This window comes from Etheostoma cragini, chromosome 12, assembly GCF_013103735.1.
Source record: "Etheostoma cragini isolate CJK2018 chromosome 12, CSU_Ecrag_1.0, whole genome shotgun sequence".
NCBI classification, from domain to species: domain Eukaryota; kingdom Metazoa; phylum Chordata; class Actinopteri; order Perciformes; family Percidae; genus Etheostoma; species Etheostoma cragini.
In genome coordinates this window covers 9,044,445-9,063,538 of record NC_048418.1, presented here as the reverse complement: position 1 = coordinate 9,063,538, position 19,094 = coordinate 9,044,445, and the positions used below count along the sequence as shown (strand labels likewise).

The 19,094-nt window shown below is 41.3% G+C and overlaps 5 protein-coding genes across 7 annotated transcripts in view; 2 read left to right on the top strand and 3 right to left on the bottom strand.

Moving 5' to 3' along the window:
• The window catches only part of slc35a3b (solute carrier family 35 member A3b), an 8,897-nt gene extending 2,994 nt beyond the window's left edge, over positions 1 to 5,903 (bottom strand). Inside the window, exons 1-5 of the mRNA XM_034887044.1 lie at positions 5,654 to 5,903; positions 1,937 to 2,183; positions 1,561 to 1,703; positions 834 to 956; positions 66 to 240 (exon numbers count right to left, since the gene is read on the bottom strand). Of these exons, the coding sequence (XP_034742935.1) occupies positions 66 to 240; positions 834 to 956; positions 1,561 to 1,703; positions 1,937 to 2,141 (646 nt within the window). The 5' untranslated portion in view covers positions 2,142 to 2,183; positions 5,654 to 5,903. The remainder of the gene's footprint in view (positions 1 to 65; positions 241 to 833; positions 957 to 1,560; positions 1,704 to 1,936; positions 2,184 to 5,653) is intronic.
• Positions 5,904 to 6,333: 430 nt separating this feature from the next.
• Positions 6,334 to 10,303, top strand: imp3 (IMP U3 small nucleolar ribonucleoprotein 3). The gene is made up of 7 exons (XM_034887048.1): positions 6,334 to 6,597; positions 7,268 to 7,375; positions 8,186 to 8,260; positions 8,752 to 8,831; positions 8,948 to 8,999; positions 9,174 to 9,246; positions 9,407 to 10,303. Exons 1-7 carry the CDS (start codon positions 6,461 to 6,463, stop codon positions 9,431 to 9,433), a joined length of 552 nt encoding a protein of 183 aa, XP_034742939.1. The 5' UTR covers positions 6,334 to 6,460; the 3' UTR covers positions 9,434 to 10,303.
• Positions 10,304 to 10,481: 178 nt separating this feature from the next.
• On the bottom strand, positions 10,482 to 12,297 carry sec22ba (SEC22 homolog B, vesicle trafficking protein a). Its single transcript, XM_034887047.1, has 5 exons — positions 12,077 to 12,297; positions 11,533 to 11,642; positions 11,173 to 11,333; positions 10,939 to 11,085; positions 10,482 to 10,672 (listed from the first exon to the last, which is right to left on the bottom strand). Exons 1-5 carry the CDS (start codon positions 12,149 to 12,151, stop codon positions 10,518 to 10,520), a joined length of 648 nt encoding a protein of 215 aa, XP_034742938.1. The 5' UTR covers positions 12,152 to 12,297; the 3' UTR covers positions 10,482 to 10,517.
• Positions 12,255 to 18,756, top strand: zgc:55943 (uncharacterized protein LOC406337 homolog). Of its 3 annotated transcripts, XM_034887051.1 has the most exons (7): positions 12,255 to 12,352; positions 12,525 to 12,680; positions 13,636 to 13,777; positions 15,447 to 15,526; positions 15,786 to 15,856; positions 15,963 to 16,026; positions 17,827 to 18,756. In XM_034887051.1, the coding sequence occupies exons 3-7, from the start codon at positions 13,687 to 13,689 to the stop codon at positions 17,863 to 17,865; spliced, it is 345 nt and encodes a 114-aa protein (XP_034742942.1). In that variant the 5' UTR covers positions 12,255 to 12,352; positions 12,525 to 12,680; positions 13,636 to 13,686; the 3' UTR covers positions 17,866 to 18,756. The 3 variants fall into 3 exon arrangements, with proteins under 3 accessions (XP_034742942.1, XP_034742943.1, XP_034742941.1); XM_034887052.1 differs by lacking the exon at positions 12,255 to 12,352 and having other exon boundaries at positions 12,359 to 12,680; positions 13,655 to 13,777; XM_034887050.1 differs by lacking the exon at positions 12,255 to 12,352 and having other exon boundaries at positions 12,359 to 12,680.
• Positions 18,428 to 19,094, bottom strand: part of tsen15 (TSEN15 tRNA splicing endonuclease subunit) — a 3,948-nt gene continuing 3,281 nt past the window's right edge. Inside the window, exon 5 of the mRNA XM_034887049.1 lies at positions 18,428 to 19,027. The gene's annotated coding sequence lies outside the window, so the exon portion shown is untranslated. The remainder of the gene's footprint in view (positions 19,028 to 19,094) is intronic.

Sequence of the window (19,094 nt, the reverse complement as noted above, 5' to 3'; positions counted from 1 at the left end):
CACAGAAACACACACACACACCATTGTCTCACCTTTCCACACCAGAAGAGGCCATAGTTACTCACCCAGTTGTATGTTACGGACCCACACACTCTGTTTGGTCTCCTTGAGGATTTTCTCAAAGTAAACTCCAGCAAAGCCACTGGACACACAGGCCATCAGCACAGCCATGAGTCCAACAAACTGAGAGCTTGCAGACAGGATCTTCTGCTCAGAGTCCACTTCAGACTCTGTGGGCCACTGTGGGGTTTAAGACACTTTCACTGCAAACGCAAACTTCGCCACATCCACGTTCATATTTGTCACTCTACTGGATATTGTTGTTTTAGTTTTTTCTTGTTTTGAAATGGATAATAAATCTTATTTTTTTTAAAGATTATTCTTTGGGACATTTTTTAGCCTCTATTTTTGACAGGACAGATGAAGACATGAAAGGGGAGAGAGAAGGGGAACGACAAGCAGCAAAGGGCCGCAGGTCGGAGTCGAACCTGGGCTCGCTGCATTGAGGCATAAACACATGGTCGCCCGCTCCACCAATAAATCTTTAAACACTTATCTTGGGAGGGAACTGGACTATACTAACAGCGCGTCATACAGGTGTTTATTGTTCCCTGACTCAGCTTTTCAGCGGCTTAAGGAGGTTTCAAAAAAGGCACTACACTAATCATCACACGCATTTATAGGCACAGGACAAAAAATCTGTCAATTATTGTCACATACAGAATTAAAACATCTAATGAGCCAAGTAAGTTAAACTCCACATTTGTGCAGCAGATAAACCTGTGTATTTGTAAATTGCTCAGGTACTTTGCAGGAACAGTGTCTGCTTGTACCTGCACTAGAGTGACTCCTGCCATGAGGAAGAGCAGGGAGAGCCATTGGTAGAAGCCCAACCTCTTCCCAAGCATGGAGACAGAAAACAGAGCTGTGGTGAGGATCTTTAACTGGTACGTGACCTGTGTAAAGAACAACATAAACCCACGAGTAAGGCAGAAAGTAAGACAGTAGTAGATATAAGGCCTGCCAGTTTAGTTAGCTTCCGCTCCACTTGTTTTTTTCTCTTTCAAAATCTAAAAACCTCTCTTATAAATGGGTATCGTAAAATGCCTAATTTTAAACAAGATTTTTTCAATTATTGTAAGGAACACATTTAAAGCTGACCGCGGCCACATTTCTTTGTGATAAGTTAAACCAAAAACGTTCTAGTCAAATAGGGTCAGTATTTGCAGATTTACATTTCATGTATCTCTTAATGTTATTTGAAGGTACAAACTGATAAAACGAAAAGAGTATAATTAACACACACATTCTTTGTAATTTAAATGGAAATTACTGGTTAAGCAAGGATTTATTTGAAAAAAGATTCTTTCTGACAAATCCTGAGCTTTGTAAATTTGTGGATACACATTATCACAAATGCCAAACCACACAGACATCAGCTCAGTTAAACTGGAATGTCTGGATCACACTTCACACTTATTTACACACACACACATACACACACGCACGCACGCACGCACGCACACACACTGAACTTGAACCAGCACATTCATTGGTCACCTGATAGGTGGCTGCGTCCAGGTTGGATAAGGCAACATAGAGCAGATTGTTCTGCAGTGTGTAGATCACTGCAGGAATAGCCAACTTCATGGTCTCCATGGGCTTGTTCACAATCTCCTCCTTCAGCAGTTGCACACTGAAATCTGGCAGAAACAGTGTGTTACGTATCAGTAATTTAATCAAAAAGGACCACACATGGAGTGAAGAGACAAAGAAGAAACAGAGAGGATCTGAAAGTCTGTCTGGTATTAAGAAGTTTGATGGCCATTTGTATGAGATATTGTACCCTGTAGCACCAAATCTATCGTCAAATAGACCAAGAAAGAAAGTAAAACAGAGAAAAGCTTCCTGTCACGCCCTCCCTCTTCCTACTCACTGTTTTCAATGAAGACGAGGAGGGTGCAGGTGAAGATCTTGAGTACCTCGGCCGACACCACTGCGGAGGAGGCCAGGTAGCGGGGTCCATCTTCCTTCAAGGTGCGGGAGTAGCGCATGGTGAGCACCAGGGAGGTGGTCTGCAACACCAGCACCCACAGAGACAGATACTTCAGCCTGGCGGAGTGTGGCAAGGACAGCACCATCGTGGTGGTCTCTGTGCCCGAGTCAGCAGACAACCTAGGAGTCTTTGGGATGGACAGAAAGAAAAAGAGAGATAATTAATGAGCGAGTCTGGTGAGAGAAATGAGACATACCCCTGCAGCTCCTACCAATCTCAGGGATTAATGAAGAAGCCCTTGAGCAAGAAACCAATTTCTGCTTTGGGAAATATTTACCGTATACTATCCAAAAAATAAGATTAAAACTATGGAGGGATCATGAAAGTCTAATGCAAAAGAAAAATAATGGAGACGGTCTCTAAAGCGTCTGAGAGAGGAGAAATTGAGTGTAGAACAAGCAGGAAGGCTGGTCAGTAGTTCCGTTAAAAGGTAGTTAAACAGAAAGTCCAGACTGAAACAGTGTCGGGCTTAAGTTTTAACAAGCTCTTTTTGATCAAGGAGTTTTCCCTCAAGGTTTTTTTTCCCCTCCACCTCATGGCAACAACGCGGAGGAGGCTGCCCACAGGGCACTGTGCACGGTGTACGCGTTATCACAGTAGGTTTTACGCGCTGCATACATCAGGCAAACACAACAGCTGAATGTACACTACAGAGAGCACTCCCGTGGCGCGACCCTTTTAAAACAGCGTCTGTCTCACTGGCTGTGCGGAGCTACCACCCAGGTTTACAGTACAGAGGGGGTGGAGCCCCCCCAGGGCATTTGAGCGCACTCTACTAGAGCGCTGTCAGCGTCTGCAGCCCTTTTTAAAGGGCATGGCTGTGGCTGACATCTACGCAGCAGCCTGCTAGGGATCCTCATGCCCATTCATCCGTTTTTATCTGCGTAACATGTCAGAGTCCTCCATGACCCACTCGGTCCTACACCAATGGTGTCTGTTCGTAGAGGGTGAAGCCTATGCAAAATAGAACAATAGTCATGAATTGTAACTCCAGATTCTATGAGTGTAGGCCTAGCCCTCTAAGATTCAGGCCACCTCCTCCACTAATATTGGCAGAGGAAGAACGGGTCTGCTCATGTTACATACAGTATCTGCAGACATACTTGAGGCCCGTGCAGGATGCAAGGACAGGAAAGAAAATCTACACTACTGACCCCGTCCAAAGGGATAAACCCAATAGCGTCAGCTCTTAGAGGGCTACGCCTATACTCACAGAATCTGGAGTTACAATTCGTAACTATTGGTCTGAATACTTCTTCCATCACTTGCTTCAGTAGTCAACAAGTTCCATGGTTTGAATCTGATCTACTAGCCCTCAAAAAAGCCTGCTGCCGAGTGTTTAGCGTCTAGTTGTTCATTGATAACCTTGCATGCATTAAACGGTTATTGTGAGTCCTGCAACGGCCTGGGTTCAAATCTAACCTGTGGCCCTTTGCTGTGTGTCATACCCCCATCTATCCCCCCCTTTCATGTCTATCAACTGTTGTGAAAATAAAGGAAAAAAGCCCCAAAAAATTATCTTTAAAAAAGAAATTTACATTGGCCTTACTTTTTCTGACTGAAGCATCTCTTCTCTGATCAGCCACTTCCACTTTCCCGCAGAAGGCAGAATATGAGAGGCAAACCGTACTAAACTGCTTCAGCAATGTCACTTCTAGAGTCTGTTTCAGCCCCCTATCAAGTGGTGGGAAGAGCTGAGGAATCTATGCTGGTTTCCATAAGGTAAAGCTGAAGAGTGTCCACCTTGATCTGACTGACCATAATACATCATTCTCAGTGCATTTTATTACCAACATTTTATGACCAGCATTTTATGACATGGCTCAGTGGACTTTGTAGAAAGAGCATGTAAAACAAGCCACGAAGGGCAAAAAAAGTGTTGACAGAAAAAGAGGTGTGCTGTGTTCAACACACTGACCTCCTTATGTAGCAGCGCTGCTTAGCAGAGGGGCACGGCGGCACAATCCCTCTCTGTTTGTGTGTGCCAATGTGGTTGTGTGTGTGTGTGTGTGTGTGCGTGTGTGTGTGTGTGTGTGTGTGTGTGTGTGTGTGTGTATATGTCCTTGCAGACACACACAACATCCCCTCTTACTCTCTCTAAGCACATTTTAAGAACAGTATTGACTTTCATTTACAGTTGCCAGCCATGCAAGGATTTTCACACTTATTTACACTGAGATAGCTGCAAAACTATTGAAAAGTTAAGCTCTTAATAAGCAGAAACACATTGGTGAGTCTGCTAGAACAAACTCCTTCCACACAACCAATCATTGTTTAAAGCTACAGAACTTTGTTTTAAGTTCTAGTGGAAATCCCAAAGTTTCCAAACAAAACCAAATATGTAAGGTTTAATTTTGGAGATGTTAAAAGGTTTCTGGATAACACAACTCACAACATAAGTCATGTTGCCAAAGTAAGTTAGGTAAAGTACTCCACCCCTGCCATAGAGCAGTGGTGAAAAGTACATCTATTCAATAACTGTACTTAAGTATAACTTGTGTTAGAGTATTTCCATTTTCTCCTACTTTATACGTCTACCCTACGTTTCAGAGGGAAAGTATTGCAAGTTTTACTCTTCTTTGTTTATTTGACAGTTGCTACTAATACCTCTGTACTTTTATATTGAGGTATTGCTACTTTTGTTTAAGTAAAGGACCTAAGTACATCGTCTGACACTGCCACCAAGAATTTCATGCACAATGTGCACACAGAAAGAAAGAGCATGTTGAAATAACTAACCTGTCACCTGGAGAATGCTGTTGTGTGTTTATTTACAACATATTGTCTGCTCTTGATGTCTTTGGGACATTTGAGACGAAGATAAGGTAACACAACACTACTGAGATAAACATGTCAAACTACAAAAGATGTTTCAGGAATAAACTGAAATGCTGAGATTTTGGGCAGCTGCTAAAAAGGAATTCATTCACCCGAGCCAGCCTACAGCTGGTAACGTGGAAGTGTGTAGTGAGAGCAGAGATGGTTGGCTGCCATGCTGGGAAACCTTATAATATTTGTTTTAGTGGGAGTTGACCTAAACAAATATTGAACAACATCAGGATGTGGATCCGTAAGTAGATAAAGAGGGAAGGAGAGGAGAGGAGTGAGTGAGTGAGGGAAGGAGTTAGTGAGTGAGTGAGGGAGTGAGGGAGTGAGTTAGTGAGGTAATGAGTTAGTGAGGGAATGAGTTAGTGAGTGAGTGAGTGAGTGAGGGAATGAGTGAGTGAGTGGGTGAGCGAGTGGGTGAGTGAGTGAGTGAGTGAGTGAGTGACTGAGGGAAAGAGTTAGTGAGTGAGTGAGTGAATGAATGAATTAAAGCAACAGCTTTTCCTACAAGCCCACATGTATAATTAAAAGTCCCTCTGGTTGTTATTAGTTGCTTTGCTGCTGATAAAATAATTCAGTTTGATCAAACTGTCCCTGAAGTGGTCTTGACGAAGAAATAAATAGCGTAGCAGGAGGTAGGCTACATACAAAGAAACCTATAGCACATGTCTTTGCAGACAGGATAACATCTTTTTAGCATCTCATGTATTTCTCCTTCCCTCCATACCCGAAAGAGCCCCTTCCCACACTCTCCATCATTCACTAACTTACCTGTCGGACTGGATCTCAGCTGAGTAGGCGGATAAGGTGACACTCATTCGCTGGATGATCTTCTTCTTTAAACTTGCGAGCGCCACAGACAACTCTTCCACGCTGCAAGTTGGAAAATGTTGCGGTAGGCTGTACCCTGAGTAGACACAGCCGGTACGGAGTCTCTTCTCTCTGCTCAATGAAAAATAAAACGACTAACAACATAAGCTACTCCAAAAACGTTTGGTGACTCCTGCTGGACATGAAAATAAGTAACTATTGTCATCGAGGGTGGAATTTCCAGTGGGGACCGGGGAACCCCACTTATTAAAATCCCGGTCCACCCCCCGCCACACACACACACACACACACACACACACACACATACTTTCTTTAAAATTAAACAATAAAGAAAGTAAGACATTTTTTTATTATTAATAGTTTCGTACTATTGTTTCTGGTAAGCCTACAAATTATTATTATGAATCAACTTAATTATTTCCTGGATTTTGTATCATCATAGTCCCTAAATGTAGGAAATGCAGGAAATATTTAAATAAAATCTGAAGGAGAACCCCCAGATCCCCCGTTTGGTGTCCCCCAACTTCTCAAACTAAAATTACACGCTATTATATTTAGTTATAGATTTTTTTTAAACAAACAAAAAAACGTGTTATAGGTCGCGCTGCAGCTCGCATTGACTTTGCGTTCGACCTTAAACGGACGCCGAAGAAGAAGAACACGTGTTTCCTGTGTTTCCTCTTCCCCTCGCGTGAACAGGCGTCTGCCTTGTAAATAAACTGTGTTCAGCCGGCGAAAGGTGTAAAAATGGTGCGTAAATTAAAGCACCATGAACAGAAGTTGTTGAAGAAGGTGGACTTCATCAACTGGGAGGTGGACAATAACCTGCACGAGGTCAAAGTGTTGCGGAAGTATCGCATCGAAAAGAGGGAGGACTACACCAAGTAAGCAACAGTGTCTGTGTCCTCTTAACACACCCGAGGTCTGTGTGGACAGCGCTGGGTACTGTCACTAAACCTCCTTGTTCTGCTGCTGTGGGAGTGTGTAAGCTAGGTTACAATGAAATACACGTCAAACGCTATTATTTATTTAATGTTTTTACTTTGTTATAGTTAGCTACGCAACCGTTACATGAAATTTGCAAATACTAGATATAAGAGCTTATAAGCCTAAAGACTCTTTTATACTGTAAGGCTTATAAAACCTGCCTAATTTTAGCGAACCAGCCCTTTAAATGTTGTATGTCAAAATTCTACTTGTTTTAAGGGTAGCAGTCTCTTTATATCAGTTAGAAAAGGATTTGTTGCCAAGTAGGTCACACTTACAAAGAATTGGCCTTGGTGGTTGGTGCATACATAAACATATTAAACGTTTACATGAAATAAACAATAAATACAGAAACAAATATATACAAAATAGAAAGCTGTTCAACACCAAAAAGAGAGGCTGAAAGGTGGAGGTGTGTATGTGGGCAGGTATAACGTCCAGGATCTAGGTTAATGTAAAGTCTACACAGTCTAATGTTGAGCTGACAAGTGAATATTACATAGAACAGCAAACTCATTGTTATTGTAGTGTATTTTAGTAATAGTGTTTATTTCTCCTCTGTCTCAGGTACAACAAGTTGAGTCGTAACATCAGAGATCTCGCCCAGAAAATCAGAGATCTGGATGAGAAAGATGGCTTCAGAGCTCAGAGCACACATCAACTACTGGAAAAACTGTGAGTTTCTCGGTGTGATATTGTTTGCCTTGACAGGATCAACTATCTAATACCTTTCGGTCAACATCTGGGGCCTGTGTCACGAAGCAAGATGAGTGGGTTATCTAGCTCCCTTTGGCCTGAACTCAGGTTTTAGCTGTTTGCCGAAGATGGCTCACTTTTAACCAGGGTAAATTAGCATGGTAACTACTTTTCACCTTGCTGAATAATATTTCAAGTTTTTGCTATACAAACAAATTTCTATGCAGGTATCACTTCTTTTCTCCTATCCTATTAAGTACTAACCTCATGGCTCTGATGTTGTCAATTTTAAGTGCTCATATAGGTTTACGTGGTTTCATTTTAAAAAAACACAATTTTTGTTGTACTGCACATGTCTTCAGCTCCTCTTTTCACCCAATGAGTTGAGCTCTCTGTTTTAGCTACAGAGTGAGGGATCTCTCACTCTGTTGGAGATGGTAAATCCCTTTGGGGTGGACTTTGGGCTCTTTTACTTTGTAAACTAAAAATACTCACCTCAAAATAAAAGGGTGAAAAAGTACAAGCTGATTAAATAATATCAGTGCTTTAAGTGAACAACTCTTTCCCATGACTGGTAGCTGAACAGGAAAACCCAGAGTTAAAATACCGGTTGATACCGGCTATACCAGATCACCAATGTTAACCCAAAGAGAGCTAGAGTTGAACTTGCTTCAATATACAGGCTCCTGTACGGTCATGTTTTTTATTTTCTTTAGTTTTGAACTTTCTTGGTTTATCTGTTTAAAATCACAACAACCCATTGATCATTTTGTTGTTTCTTCACATAAGGTACAGCATCGGTCTCATGCCCACCAAACAGAATCTGTCCCTCACAGAGAAAGTCACAGCTTCGTCATTCTGCAGGTAAGTCTTCCCCACAAAAAACATCTTATACTCTAATTATTACACAGCTTTGTTGAATACTCAGTTCTGATTGGCCAATTACACTATTCTACAGTCTGTTATTTCTAATCATAGAATCTGGAGGACCAGTTTGTGTCAAATTGATTTCTTTAGTAAGTAGCCTTCTAATAAGCGGGATGCTGTAGTGATTGCTGTTTATTACCAGAAATTAAACCCTTTCAAGCTGATTCAGTCCTTCATCACTCCGTCGGAGTTCTAATTCTCAGTAACGACTGGCACGCTTCACATTTTCTTGAACTTCTGCCCCGCAGAGTGGGCGGGGTTTACCCAGTCTAACAGATTGTAGCACAATGCCTAAGACAAATTTCCCCTCTGGGACAATAAAAAAAGAATAAAAGAAAGTGTATTCTATTCTATTCCATACATTATCCCTCAATGGAGCCCTTGGATGCAATTACATATCATTCAATTTACCTGTGTGACCCCCGCAGGAGAAGGCTGCCCAGCATCATGCTGAAACTCCATATGGCTCAGAACCTGAAGACGGCCATCACCTTCATCGAACAAGGACGTATCCTTCATTACTGCAAGAGTTTATTGTTTGGGAGTGATGTCTTGAGAGAGATTGGCTCGTTTTGTCTAAAAGTGTAGAAATTGTTTTACAGTACTGACCTTGACTGGTCTCAGATGTGCGTGTTGGACCAGACATCGTCACAGACCCAGCTTTCCTCGTCACAAGGTTAGATTTCACACTTTGATTTGTCTTCCCATAATTAGTTTGAACCACTTTATGCCGCGGACGGTCTCCCACTCAAACTGCCCATTCTGCAGAAACAGAAATTGGCAGTATAGATGCATGTGAAAACCGTCTGAAGTGATCAAATATTGACACCGTTACTGTGACTTTTTCCAGGAATATGGAAGATTTTGTTACTTGGGTTGACTCCTCCAAGATCAAGCAGCATGTCATGAATTATAATGATGAGGTGAGTGCGTTTTCAGGATCCACTTATATGTCCGCTGTAACGGTTTTGTTTCAATGCAAATTATCATCTTGGAGTCCTGTAACCTACAAGTGTCATTGATCATTTTTTCTGGGCTGAAACTTTATGCTATTGTTCTACTACCATTGTTTTTCTTTTGCAGAGGGACGACTTTGATCTGGTGGCATAAGAGCGCTGTCTTACATCCACTCACGACGCTAGAGGATAGGAAAGGGACTCTGCTCTTGCAACTATGGCGTAAATAACTCCATAACCCAGGAGTCAACAGTTCGAATCTCTTATCAACTTGGAAGTTGTGGCAAGAAAATAAGTGCTCTCGCATTCCTTAACAACTAAAGTTTCATCTGAGCAAGGACAAAGGAACACGCTTCACGTTGTCACCAACCATGTTTCTTTTGTCAAAATTTGCAACTAGCATCGGATCTATTGACCAAAATATCTGTTAGGATTCTCCTATACCTTCATTTTAATGTGTTCTTTGTGTAAACATGAGCTGGCTTCGCAGGGTATGTATATGACCATGAAAATGCTGCTTTAGGCCCTGATGAGACACAGCTCGTCTGCCAGCTTTTCTTTTGCTGTGAGGTTACATGACGTCTGGTGTTTTTCCAGCTCTGAGTTAGTTTAGTCAACACATGGAAAACCTGTCAAAAAGCTGCCCCAGGCAACTAAAATGCCTTCTGTCTTATCTGGGCCTTGTAAGTGTGTACATACCATTGTCCGTTCATATTAACATAACTTGTCATAAATACAGTTGTAAAATAAAAACTACAATTTGATAAATATTTTAATTTTCAATAAGACTTTGCTACAATGTAAACTTTGTCAAACAATAAACATTCTTTTATCACAGTTAAGACTTTTCAACAAAAAGTTATAACAATCTTTGCATAGTCAAACATGTTTCCTCCTTAATGCTGAAACTCTGAAAGAAACCCCTATTTCCAGGTTATAAATGTTAATTTATCTACAACCTGCGCTTAATGTTCCAGTAAACAGTTACACAAATTCACCACGAAGCATTTGCTTCCATCCATAAGGAAGTCCCATCGCAGAGCTACGACTCAGTTTATACTGTGTACATGGCACATAAGCCAAAGCTAGATAAAGCATAGAAAGAATTTCTACCTTCACTGGCGTTAGGCTGTATATGATCCCCAGAAGGCACCCTGGTATACAACCGTAATGTAACAAGATCGGTTTACATTTTTCCCCCCCAAAATGACACACCCTCTCCCTTATGTTAAAGTCCATCAGAGCCACCAGAAACGCACATAGATGATGAGTGTGATGAAGAACACCGACACAGCAGCCAACTTGGCATAAGCCGAGCGGGTGTTGAGGTATTTGGCATCGCTGCGGTACTTCTTCGATAGACCGGACAGATTGCTGGCTTTTGTGTCTAGCGCTGAGGGAAATAAAAGTAGTGAGGTGTGATGAACTGGACATTTACTCTTTTTCGTTTTTAAATTTCATCAAGTTGTGTAACAACTGACTACAAAAGGGGGTAACAAAATTAACTAAATACAATCACCACCTCTGACACAGAACATTTTCATGTAGGCAGTAGTAAGTAGGCAGCACAATTGTATTTGATTGAGGTGTTTCTTGGTATTTTGTCCCTTGTTTTGTGCAGGTACCCTGGCCAGGACAGATTTTTTTATGACAACTTACCAGAAAGAGATTCTCCTCTTTGCAGAACTTCCTCAATGTTTGCCACCATAATTCTCTGGACATCCTGTAGCTCTGTGTTAATACTGCCAAAGTTCCTCCTGGACCTGCTGTCAATGTAGGACTTCTTTGTTTTCTGGATGTAAGTGTCTGGAACAATCAAGCTTAGTCAAGGATTGTGTTCGTTCTTCAGAAAGACAACATTACTTTAAGCTACCGTGTCACAAATAGTCTTACCAAACTCGATGAAGGAGTACGGTCTTGTTACTGTGGGTACTCTTCTTCCGTACTGGTCATGGAACTCACTGTGGAGGTCTTCAAGGTATGCAAACACCATCTTTTTGGGAAATGAAGCCTCACAGAGGAAAAGGTAGCACACGCCCTGCGCTATTAAATAGCTGAAAACAAAAAAAACAAGTTAAATCCTAATCAATGGTTATTTATGATGACATGTTTTCCTAGTAATATTTCTTTCCATACAGTCTATGTATCAAAATAAACCAACCAAACTAACTGCAATATCACAGAAGTAACATTGATTTGCCCTTTTAGGAACACTTTAACGAATAAGAGTACTTGGAGCTTGTGGTGACTTACTGGAAGTTCATGTCCCCGGCCTCCAGGGTACAGCGGTCCGGACTTTGGGCATTCAGTTTACGGCACAGCTGCTTGGCTTGGCTCTGGTACTGCTGGAGGTCTCTTCCTGACTGACAAAGATAAGCAAAAACAGGTTGTAAACAGAACTGCAAGGACAATTCTATGCCCGTTTTAAAACAATATATCAAGACTCGTATTAAAATGACAGTCATTTTTTTTGTTGGACCGAGATTAATACATTTGACAATTTCAATAATGTAAAAAGGAACGTGCTTATTGGTAGTGCAGCAGAAGGTTAACTACGCACATTGTTATCTGTTATATTAAAATAAACTGCTGCTTCGTGAATTACCTAATTATATACCAAATTTTCCAATGTAATACCAAGAAGGAAAAAGTATTTACTCTTGTTTTGGGGAGGTCTTACCTGAGCTACACCTTTGAGGATAAGCTAACAGTCTATAAACATTACATTTTTTAATGGCGTTTGTCGTGAAGTCTTCGTTTAGGAGGCTATATGTGGGGAAGCTAGCTTTCATTTCACCTGTTCGTCCTCCTGTATGGACGCAGCGAGCGGCAGTCCGTCCGCTACACGGGCGATGATTGTTAGTGAAGTCATATGGAAGGAAGGCAGTAACCGGCGGCGTCAACTGTCGTTTTTTTGTCAGAGACTTTGAACTTTAAAAACTTTGTATGTTTTTCATGTCAACTTTAATGATGCAGAAGAAATGAGCTGGACGGAAGTTCCTAGTGCGCCGGTTAAGTAGGTCCGACTGGCAACTGATGAAACTTCGTAGTCAAATTTCCATCGCATAAAGAGGTAACTGCCTCCAAGAATCGAATGGGAAATGAAGCGGATTGATGTGTTTTGCGCTGAATAAGAAGATAATAGTTTATGAAAAAAATATGTAGTTTCGAAATTTGCATTAGCTGTTTAATTTGCTGCTTTATTTTCCAATCGGTCGGCGCTATATTTCATCACTTTCACGGAGGATCAGGCCATGAGCTACCAGACAGCTGCAGACGGACTGACTAGAACTGCATCTCGACTGCTGATGCCTGCATTGAACCGAGAGGTGCAGATGCGGTCTGTCTGGAGTGAAGACTCTCTAAACTAAATCCAGAGGGGCCATGGCCAAACCAGAGAGGTAATGTTGCTCCACTGCTGTACGTTTATTTAGCTATTGTTTGTTTACTTGGTTCCGTATTTGCGATATATCATCACAGCGTTTCCTGCTGGCCGTTTGGATGCCAGCCCTTTTCGCACCTTCTTTTGTCATTAGGCTAGTTGTCCTGAATCTGAATCCTGATTTGAACCCTGATCGTTATATGCCCTCACTCCAATGTTGTGACATGAGATGACGATGGTTGAAAATTTGCAGCAAGGGTAATGCATTTTCTGCTAACACTACCCATTGTTTCTTATATGTGCTTGCCTATATTGGTATGACGGCACATTGATGCACCGTTATGGGCTGCAGCTGCAGCGTTTATCTACATACATGTACAAATGCAAGCTAACGAGGAGGATAGCAGGGATGTGTGCGGAGCAGCTGACTGCAGCTGGACTCAGCTGTGCGGCTAGTGCGTTTAGGACCAACCTCATGGGTTCAAAAAGTCAGCATTTCGAGTGATTTGGTAACTCACACATTTCTCCATTAGGCATGTTGCTGCGGGTCTTACAAGCCGATGGGATCACTTGTCTGCGGCCTTAGTTTAATCCTCTGAGCGCAGCAGAAAACCCCCATTCGCTAATAGAAATGACCCGGCGGCTTGGCACCGTGGCATCCTAGCTTCAGAGGGCCTTATTGTTGCAGTGCAGCTGGCACCGCCGTGCGCACGTTCTGATTGGTGTTTCCCAGACCGGCATGTGCATGATTCTCAACCCGGCTAGACCGGTATATCCAAGAATAGATTGTGATGGCCGCGTGTTTTAATTCTAGGGTGGGGCGCTTCATGACTAATTGATTATGGGAAAAAATAGTGAACAAAGACCCCCAAGCAGAAAGCCTCAGCTGAGGCTTGGCGGTCTTGGGGGTCTTTGCACATAAAAAATAAGTTTGTGATCTACACAGATCCATCCCTCATATCTGCCCCCACCAGGTGTTCCTGTGATCCTCAGGGGTAAGGAGGAGAGCAGCTGAGGAGGAGGAGATGGGCTGCACCTCTGCCAAGCAGGTGTCTGCTGTGCCCAATGGCGAGGAGGGCCAGAGTAAAGCCTACAGCAACGGGGACCTCCTCTCTGGTCAGTCTGTTCACTGTTTACACACTGATCACAGTTCCCAAGCACCTCTATGTGCCCGGTGGTAACCACGTCTGTAAACTTGCTTTAATTCGGGTTAGACTGACCCTTTGGTAAAAATGAGGTATTTGCCACCATTCGTCGATGTGATTCAGGGCTGACATGGAAGTTCCTTCATGACTCAACCTGCAATACTTGATTATTTGAAGATTAGGCCACATTTGTATCGATATGGATATTTTAGAAAAATAAAATCCTAATAATCCAGATGATTGTAGATATGAGTTTTGATAATTGTAAGCAGTATTGTATAGGGACCCAGATGCCCTCAGATAATGATGGCAACATTCATTAGCTAGTTATTAAGGCAGGTTAGTGAGTTAGAGCTGTACATGTGCTTACATCATTTCAAACCAAATCTTGTCGAGGGCTGCCACTAAGAATTTATTTCCCTATCAATTAATGCAGAACATTTAGCTAATTCTTTGATCTGTGAAATGCTAGAAAATTGTGACAAATGCCTCAGAGCCTAAGATGTCCTCTTCAAATTTCTGCTTTTCAAATTATTTTATCTGACTAATAGTCAAGACCAACCATTTATGTTAAACTAGCAACTAAATCTCACACTGCAGAAGCTGAAACCAGCAATTGTTTGGCATCTTTGCTTGAAAGAAATCACTAACAACAAAAACATCAACAGCAAAATCACACAATGCTGCTATAAGTAGTATGGCTGGGTCTTCACAATACCATAATAAACATGCACAGAATAGTATCCAAACTTCTGCAGTCAAACGAACAATGGATCTTTTTTTAATCCAGATCTAGGAAAAAATATCCCTGTGTATGGTTTTTCTCACAGCCATTCACCACATTTCTGGGATTTAATGTGACATGTGGTTGGCCCACTACCGCAGCAGCAAGTAGTGGAGTAGTTGTGGCGTTTCACACAACTGAATGCCTCCATTTACATGATGGGTACTGAATTAACCCGGGGACGGGGGGGAAGGTATCAAATGAAGTACTTTAATGATATTGATATCACTTTAAGGGTACTGGTTTTGTACTTTTTAAACGATACACAGCCCTAATGAACAAGCATTAGTTCCTGCTGGGATGTAAAAAAATAAAAATAAATCACCTTGCACTGTCAACATGCAGTAAGAGTATTTTCACATGTTCATGGGGCTACCATCATATGCAAGACAAATGTCTATTATTGTCATAGTTGTTAAAGCTGCTTCGGAGGAATGGTAAACTGCAACTTTCTGTGAGCTACAATAATAACTTGCACAGCAATAATCTAATGTGTCATAACTGTGTGAGCCCATCAAGCTGTTTGTAACTGTATTTTCATTTCCTCCTTTCTAAATGCGTGGGAGTGAGATCGAGGAGGGGGCTGTGCATGTGTGAGAGAAAAGATGGAGAGGCAGAGAAAAGAGGAGAATTGGGCAGACAGCTCATGTGTTTGCAGATTTCCAACCATTGTTACGAGAGGATTTAGTCTGGAGTGTGAGAACTCAAGCACGTAATTACTTTGCCAAGTACTGAACAGTGAGAACAAGTAACCCAGAGGATGGCTCTGATCGGGGGCGGCTGTGTGTGGGGGTCATCCTCTGCTGTTGTATATTAATAAGAGATGTGCTCCTCTCTTTCTCCCTCTCTGTCACAGATGAGTACAAGATGAAAGGAGTGGAGAAGGTCAAGTACATCAGTGGAGAAGAGGGAGGCGGGGATGGTCAGGACAGCACAGTGCGTGACTCTTTTGTACTCTTTGTATTCTTTTTTATGAATAGAATGGGACATTTACTCTATATTAGGATGGCTTCTGTTTATCCCTTGCAAGTAGTCACTTTGTAATCAAAATGAGTCATGGAGTTCACTTTGTATTCAGACACATTTGATCAGATTTTGGAGTACCTTGCTGCATACATCTGCATATTAATGAGGAAAAAAACAGAATAACTTTGTATGAATACCACACATCATTGTGTGCTTGGATATCCTGCAGGAGAAGAGTGCTCTCCTTGGTAAAGGTCAACACATGGATGAGACAGGGTCAAACGGAAATGGAAAGATTCTGTAAGTGTCACGGACTAATAATGCTACAATATCACGAACATGTATTTATATGTTATGTATGACACTAAACTAGTTTGTCTATTTTGTTGACCGTTTTCCTTTGCAGGAGCATCCACTCCTCAGAGAGTCAGCAAGAATTCTTCAGGATGTTGGATGAGAAAATTGAAAAAGTAAGAAATGCCCATCATTGGCGCATTACTTTTTGTTTTTTAGTGTTTGCAAAAAAGTCCTGCTAAATGACATAACAGAGATTAATCTTATCACTGCAGCACTGCATCTGTAGCAAGTGAGGATAAAGGAAAAAGAACAGCCTCAATCTGATGTATCCTGTGCTATCACTTGTGGGGTTATTTAAAGTAGGCCTAGTATTGTTGAAAACATGTTGTGTGACTAGATCTGCTCAGGAGTGGTTAAGTTAAGCTGGGCTTCTTTATGAGTTGTTATGTTTACGGCCTAGAGGGACAGTTAAGTCATATCCTGTGAAGAAGGCTTTTTTTCTGTACTTTTGTCATTGTCAACAAATGCCATGAAAAAACAAATAACAATGAATTGTTTATACTAAAAAGTAATACATGTGCACATAAAGCCTGATATACAGTAGCTTATTCTCATGTAACATAAAACTCTATTGTTAAAACACACTGCCACACTGTTGCACTGGGTGACATGTTCCTTCATTATATTGAGCACAGCACAGGCACTGTCCTGTTGCTGGAAACACTCTCTAGTTCAAATGTGTATTAATCCGCTGCTAAAAATAGTCCCCAACAAATGCACTATTTGCTCCTAATTTAATAATTTGCTAAAACCAATATTGGCCAGCTGTTTAGGGACATTATTTAGTCTTCTTTTTTTTTAGGAGGAATACACTTGTGTGGAGCGGAGTGCTGCAGACAGGGCAGGGAAGTCAGAAAGTATTGAAAACTCATTGTTGGTTTATCTTTTAACGGTATTTGTCTAATATAAAATAACACCAGCCTTATCCTATCTGCGTTTGTTTCCGCCTGCAGTTTTTGTCTCAAAATGCGTTTTAATAGCTCCTAGAGAATATGTGCAGGTGAAGAAAGCGAAGCTAACAGTGACAGAGCAACATTTGTCTAATTTAGATTGAAGTGAGTTAAAATGCACAATGTCTTGTAGCTGCATTTGAGGCTACTAATGGTCAGTAATTGGCCTCTTCCACAATCAATCTGCCTCTGTGTGATTGTTCAACATCTGTGTGATGATGTGGTGAGTTCAGAAAGAACACCTTAATCTTTACAACGAAAACCACAATGATCTAGTCTTGGAGTTGATTGTTTCATCGACATTTAGTAGTTGTGATGAAATGTCCCCCCTCTCAAAATTATTTGATCCAAAGTGTTTGATTTCTAAATAAACAGTTTGATTTAGATTTTTGAGTTTATTTTATTAAACTTGCTGTGCTGCTTTCAGTGCCACGTTACAGTAATGTTCTCTATCGTATCGCGGCTATCTCTCCATAGAGTTACATGTTCAATATGTACAGGGGACTGACCCACTGGGGAAGTAGATGTGGATATCACTTTAAGATAAACTCGCTACAGGGCCCATGCTTGGGTATAAAAGGCCCAGGTGTGCATGGGTTCACTGATTTGCATTGATAAGAACGGTAACCGAACGGCCTTGCCCCGGAGAGATAGTTTCTTCACTCATAGAACCCAGGTTACCTTAAAACCTAACGTTGTGATCATATTTTGCTATAACAAAAAAAAAATGGTTTTGTTTTGAGCATTTTGGCCTGACGTAAAGCATCACAGTGGAGCCCAGTTAATTTCATTCGTCATTGATGTTAATACTATAAATGGGATTTTTACTAGATTTTCCAAGCATGATAGGAATCCCTATTGTGATACTAATTTAATTGGGCTAAGCCTTAAGAATACAAAATACAGACCATCAAATAATACAGAAAAATCACAGTACACTAACATCTCTGTTTTGTTCTACAGGGCCAGGACTACTGCTCAGAGGAGGATGATATGACATAGCACTGTGGTCGCGTATCTGTCGGTCCCAATATGAAAGAATTACGGATGGACAGTACCATGCGTTACCATGTTGGGGGGGGGGGGGGGTGAGACTGTACCTTGTACGTACATGCCTGAGAAAAATGGATTACTGACGTGAATCAAGCACCTTTTTTGCCCTCTTGCTTACAACCATAGTTCCTGCTCATATATCAACCAAGAGAGAAAGGACCACCAAAATCAAAGAGGGTTTAGAATTTTGAAGTTTTCGTGGTTCTCCAAAAAATTGTTTTTACTTCCTTAATGAAGCCATTACAAGATGACAGAGAGCTTTGGATTTTACTTGCTTTTCTTTCCCTCCTTGGATGAATCCTGGAAGGTCAATACACACATGGCCATCACTGAGACTTCCTATAGACATTTGATACATTCAGGCTGTTGCATATTTTTAGCAACAGAAGCAACCAGTGCTCTCGTGGACACTGAAAGTAACAATGTCTCTATCTGCATCATATTTGAATATTTCATCCTTTAATGCCTCCCTGAAATGTAAACAGGTTGTAAACTTCCTGCATTCCAAGACACGGTACATTGGTCAGTACATTGTCTCTGCCCATGTCTGTTTCTGCTACGATTATAGAGTATTTATGTTGAATAAGGCTCAGGGTTGAAGTGTTGTAATCTTTGTCTCATGTAGTCAAGTCCTTCCTCCATTCAAACAATGTTGCACCATTAAAAAGACATTAACGCACTCACAGCGGGGATATTGTTGTCCCCTGCTTCAGTATACGTACCGTGTTAAACCCACAGGGTGGACACTGCCACATCACATAGTAGTCTGATTGTTTATTTCACACACCAGTGTTATGTTGTTGTGTTCTGTTTTCCATGTTGAATTTTTGTTTTTCTAGACAATAAAGTGTTTTTAGTAAGCTATCCGCACAGCTGACAATGTTGTGTTACTTGAAAAGCTGACAGCACAACCGGGGATGAATCATTTAGCCAACAGTATACGCATTTTAGCCAGTTGTATGATTCAAGTGCATACATGAATACAATTACTACGTTAACAAATGGTGTTAAATGTGCTGCACCACATAGTAATTCATGATAAAATGAAAACTTGTATCAGCGATAAATCTCATGAAAATGTGAATTTGGGTGATAAAATTATTAATCTACACTCACCGGCCACTTTATTAGGTACACCTGTCCAACTGCTCGTTAACACTTAATTTCTAAGCAGCCAA

Bases quoted from the DNA above. Each gene is read 5' to 3' on its own strand.
- imp3 (XM_034887048.1), top strand. From the start codon at position 6,461: ATGGTGCGTAAATTAAAGCACCATGAACAGAAGTTGTTGAAGAAGGTG. The intron at 8,832-8,947 runs GTATCCTTCATT...GACTGGTCTCAG, and splicing joins CACCTTCATCGAACAAGGAC to ATGTGCGTGTTGGACCAGAC. The intron at 9,000-9,173 runs GTTAGATTTCAC...GACTTTTTCCAG, and splicing joins CCAGCTTTCCTCGTCACAAG to GAATATGGAAGATTTTGTTA.
- sec22ba (XM_034887047.1), bottom strand. From the start codon at position 12,151: ATGACTTCACTAACAATCATCGCCCGTGTAGCGGACGGACTGCCGCTC. The intron at 11,643-12,076 runs GTGAAATGAAAG...TATCTTTGTCAG, and splicing joins CCATACAGGAGGACGAACAG to TCAGGAAGAGACCTCCAGCA. The intron at 11,334-11,532 runs GTAAGTCACCAC...TTTTGTTTTCAG, and splicing joins GCCGGGGACATGAACTTCCA to CTATTTAATAGCGCAGGGCG.
- zgc:55943 (XM_034887051.1), top strand. From the start codon at position 13,687: ATGGGCTGCACCTCTGCCAAGCAGGTGTCTGCTGTGCCCAATGGCGAG. The intron at 13,778-15,446 runs GTCAGTCTGTTC...TCTCTGTCACAG, and splicing joins CAACGGGGACCTCCTCTCTG to ATGAGTACAAGATGAAAGGA. The intron at 15,527-15,785 runs GTGCGTGACTCT...GATATCCTGCAG, and splicing joins GGGATGGTCAGGACAGCACA to GAGAAGAGTGCTCTCCTTGG.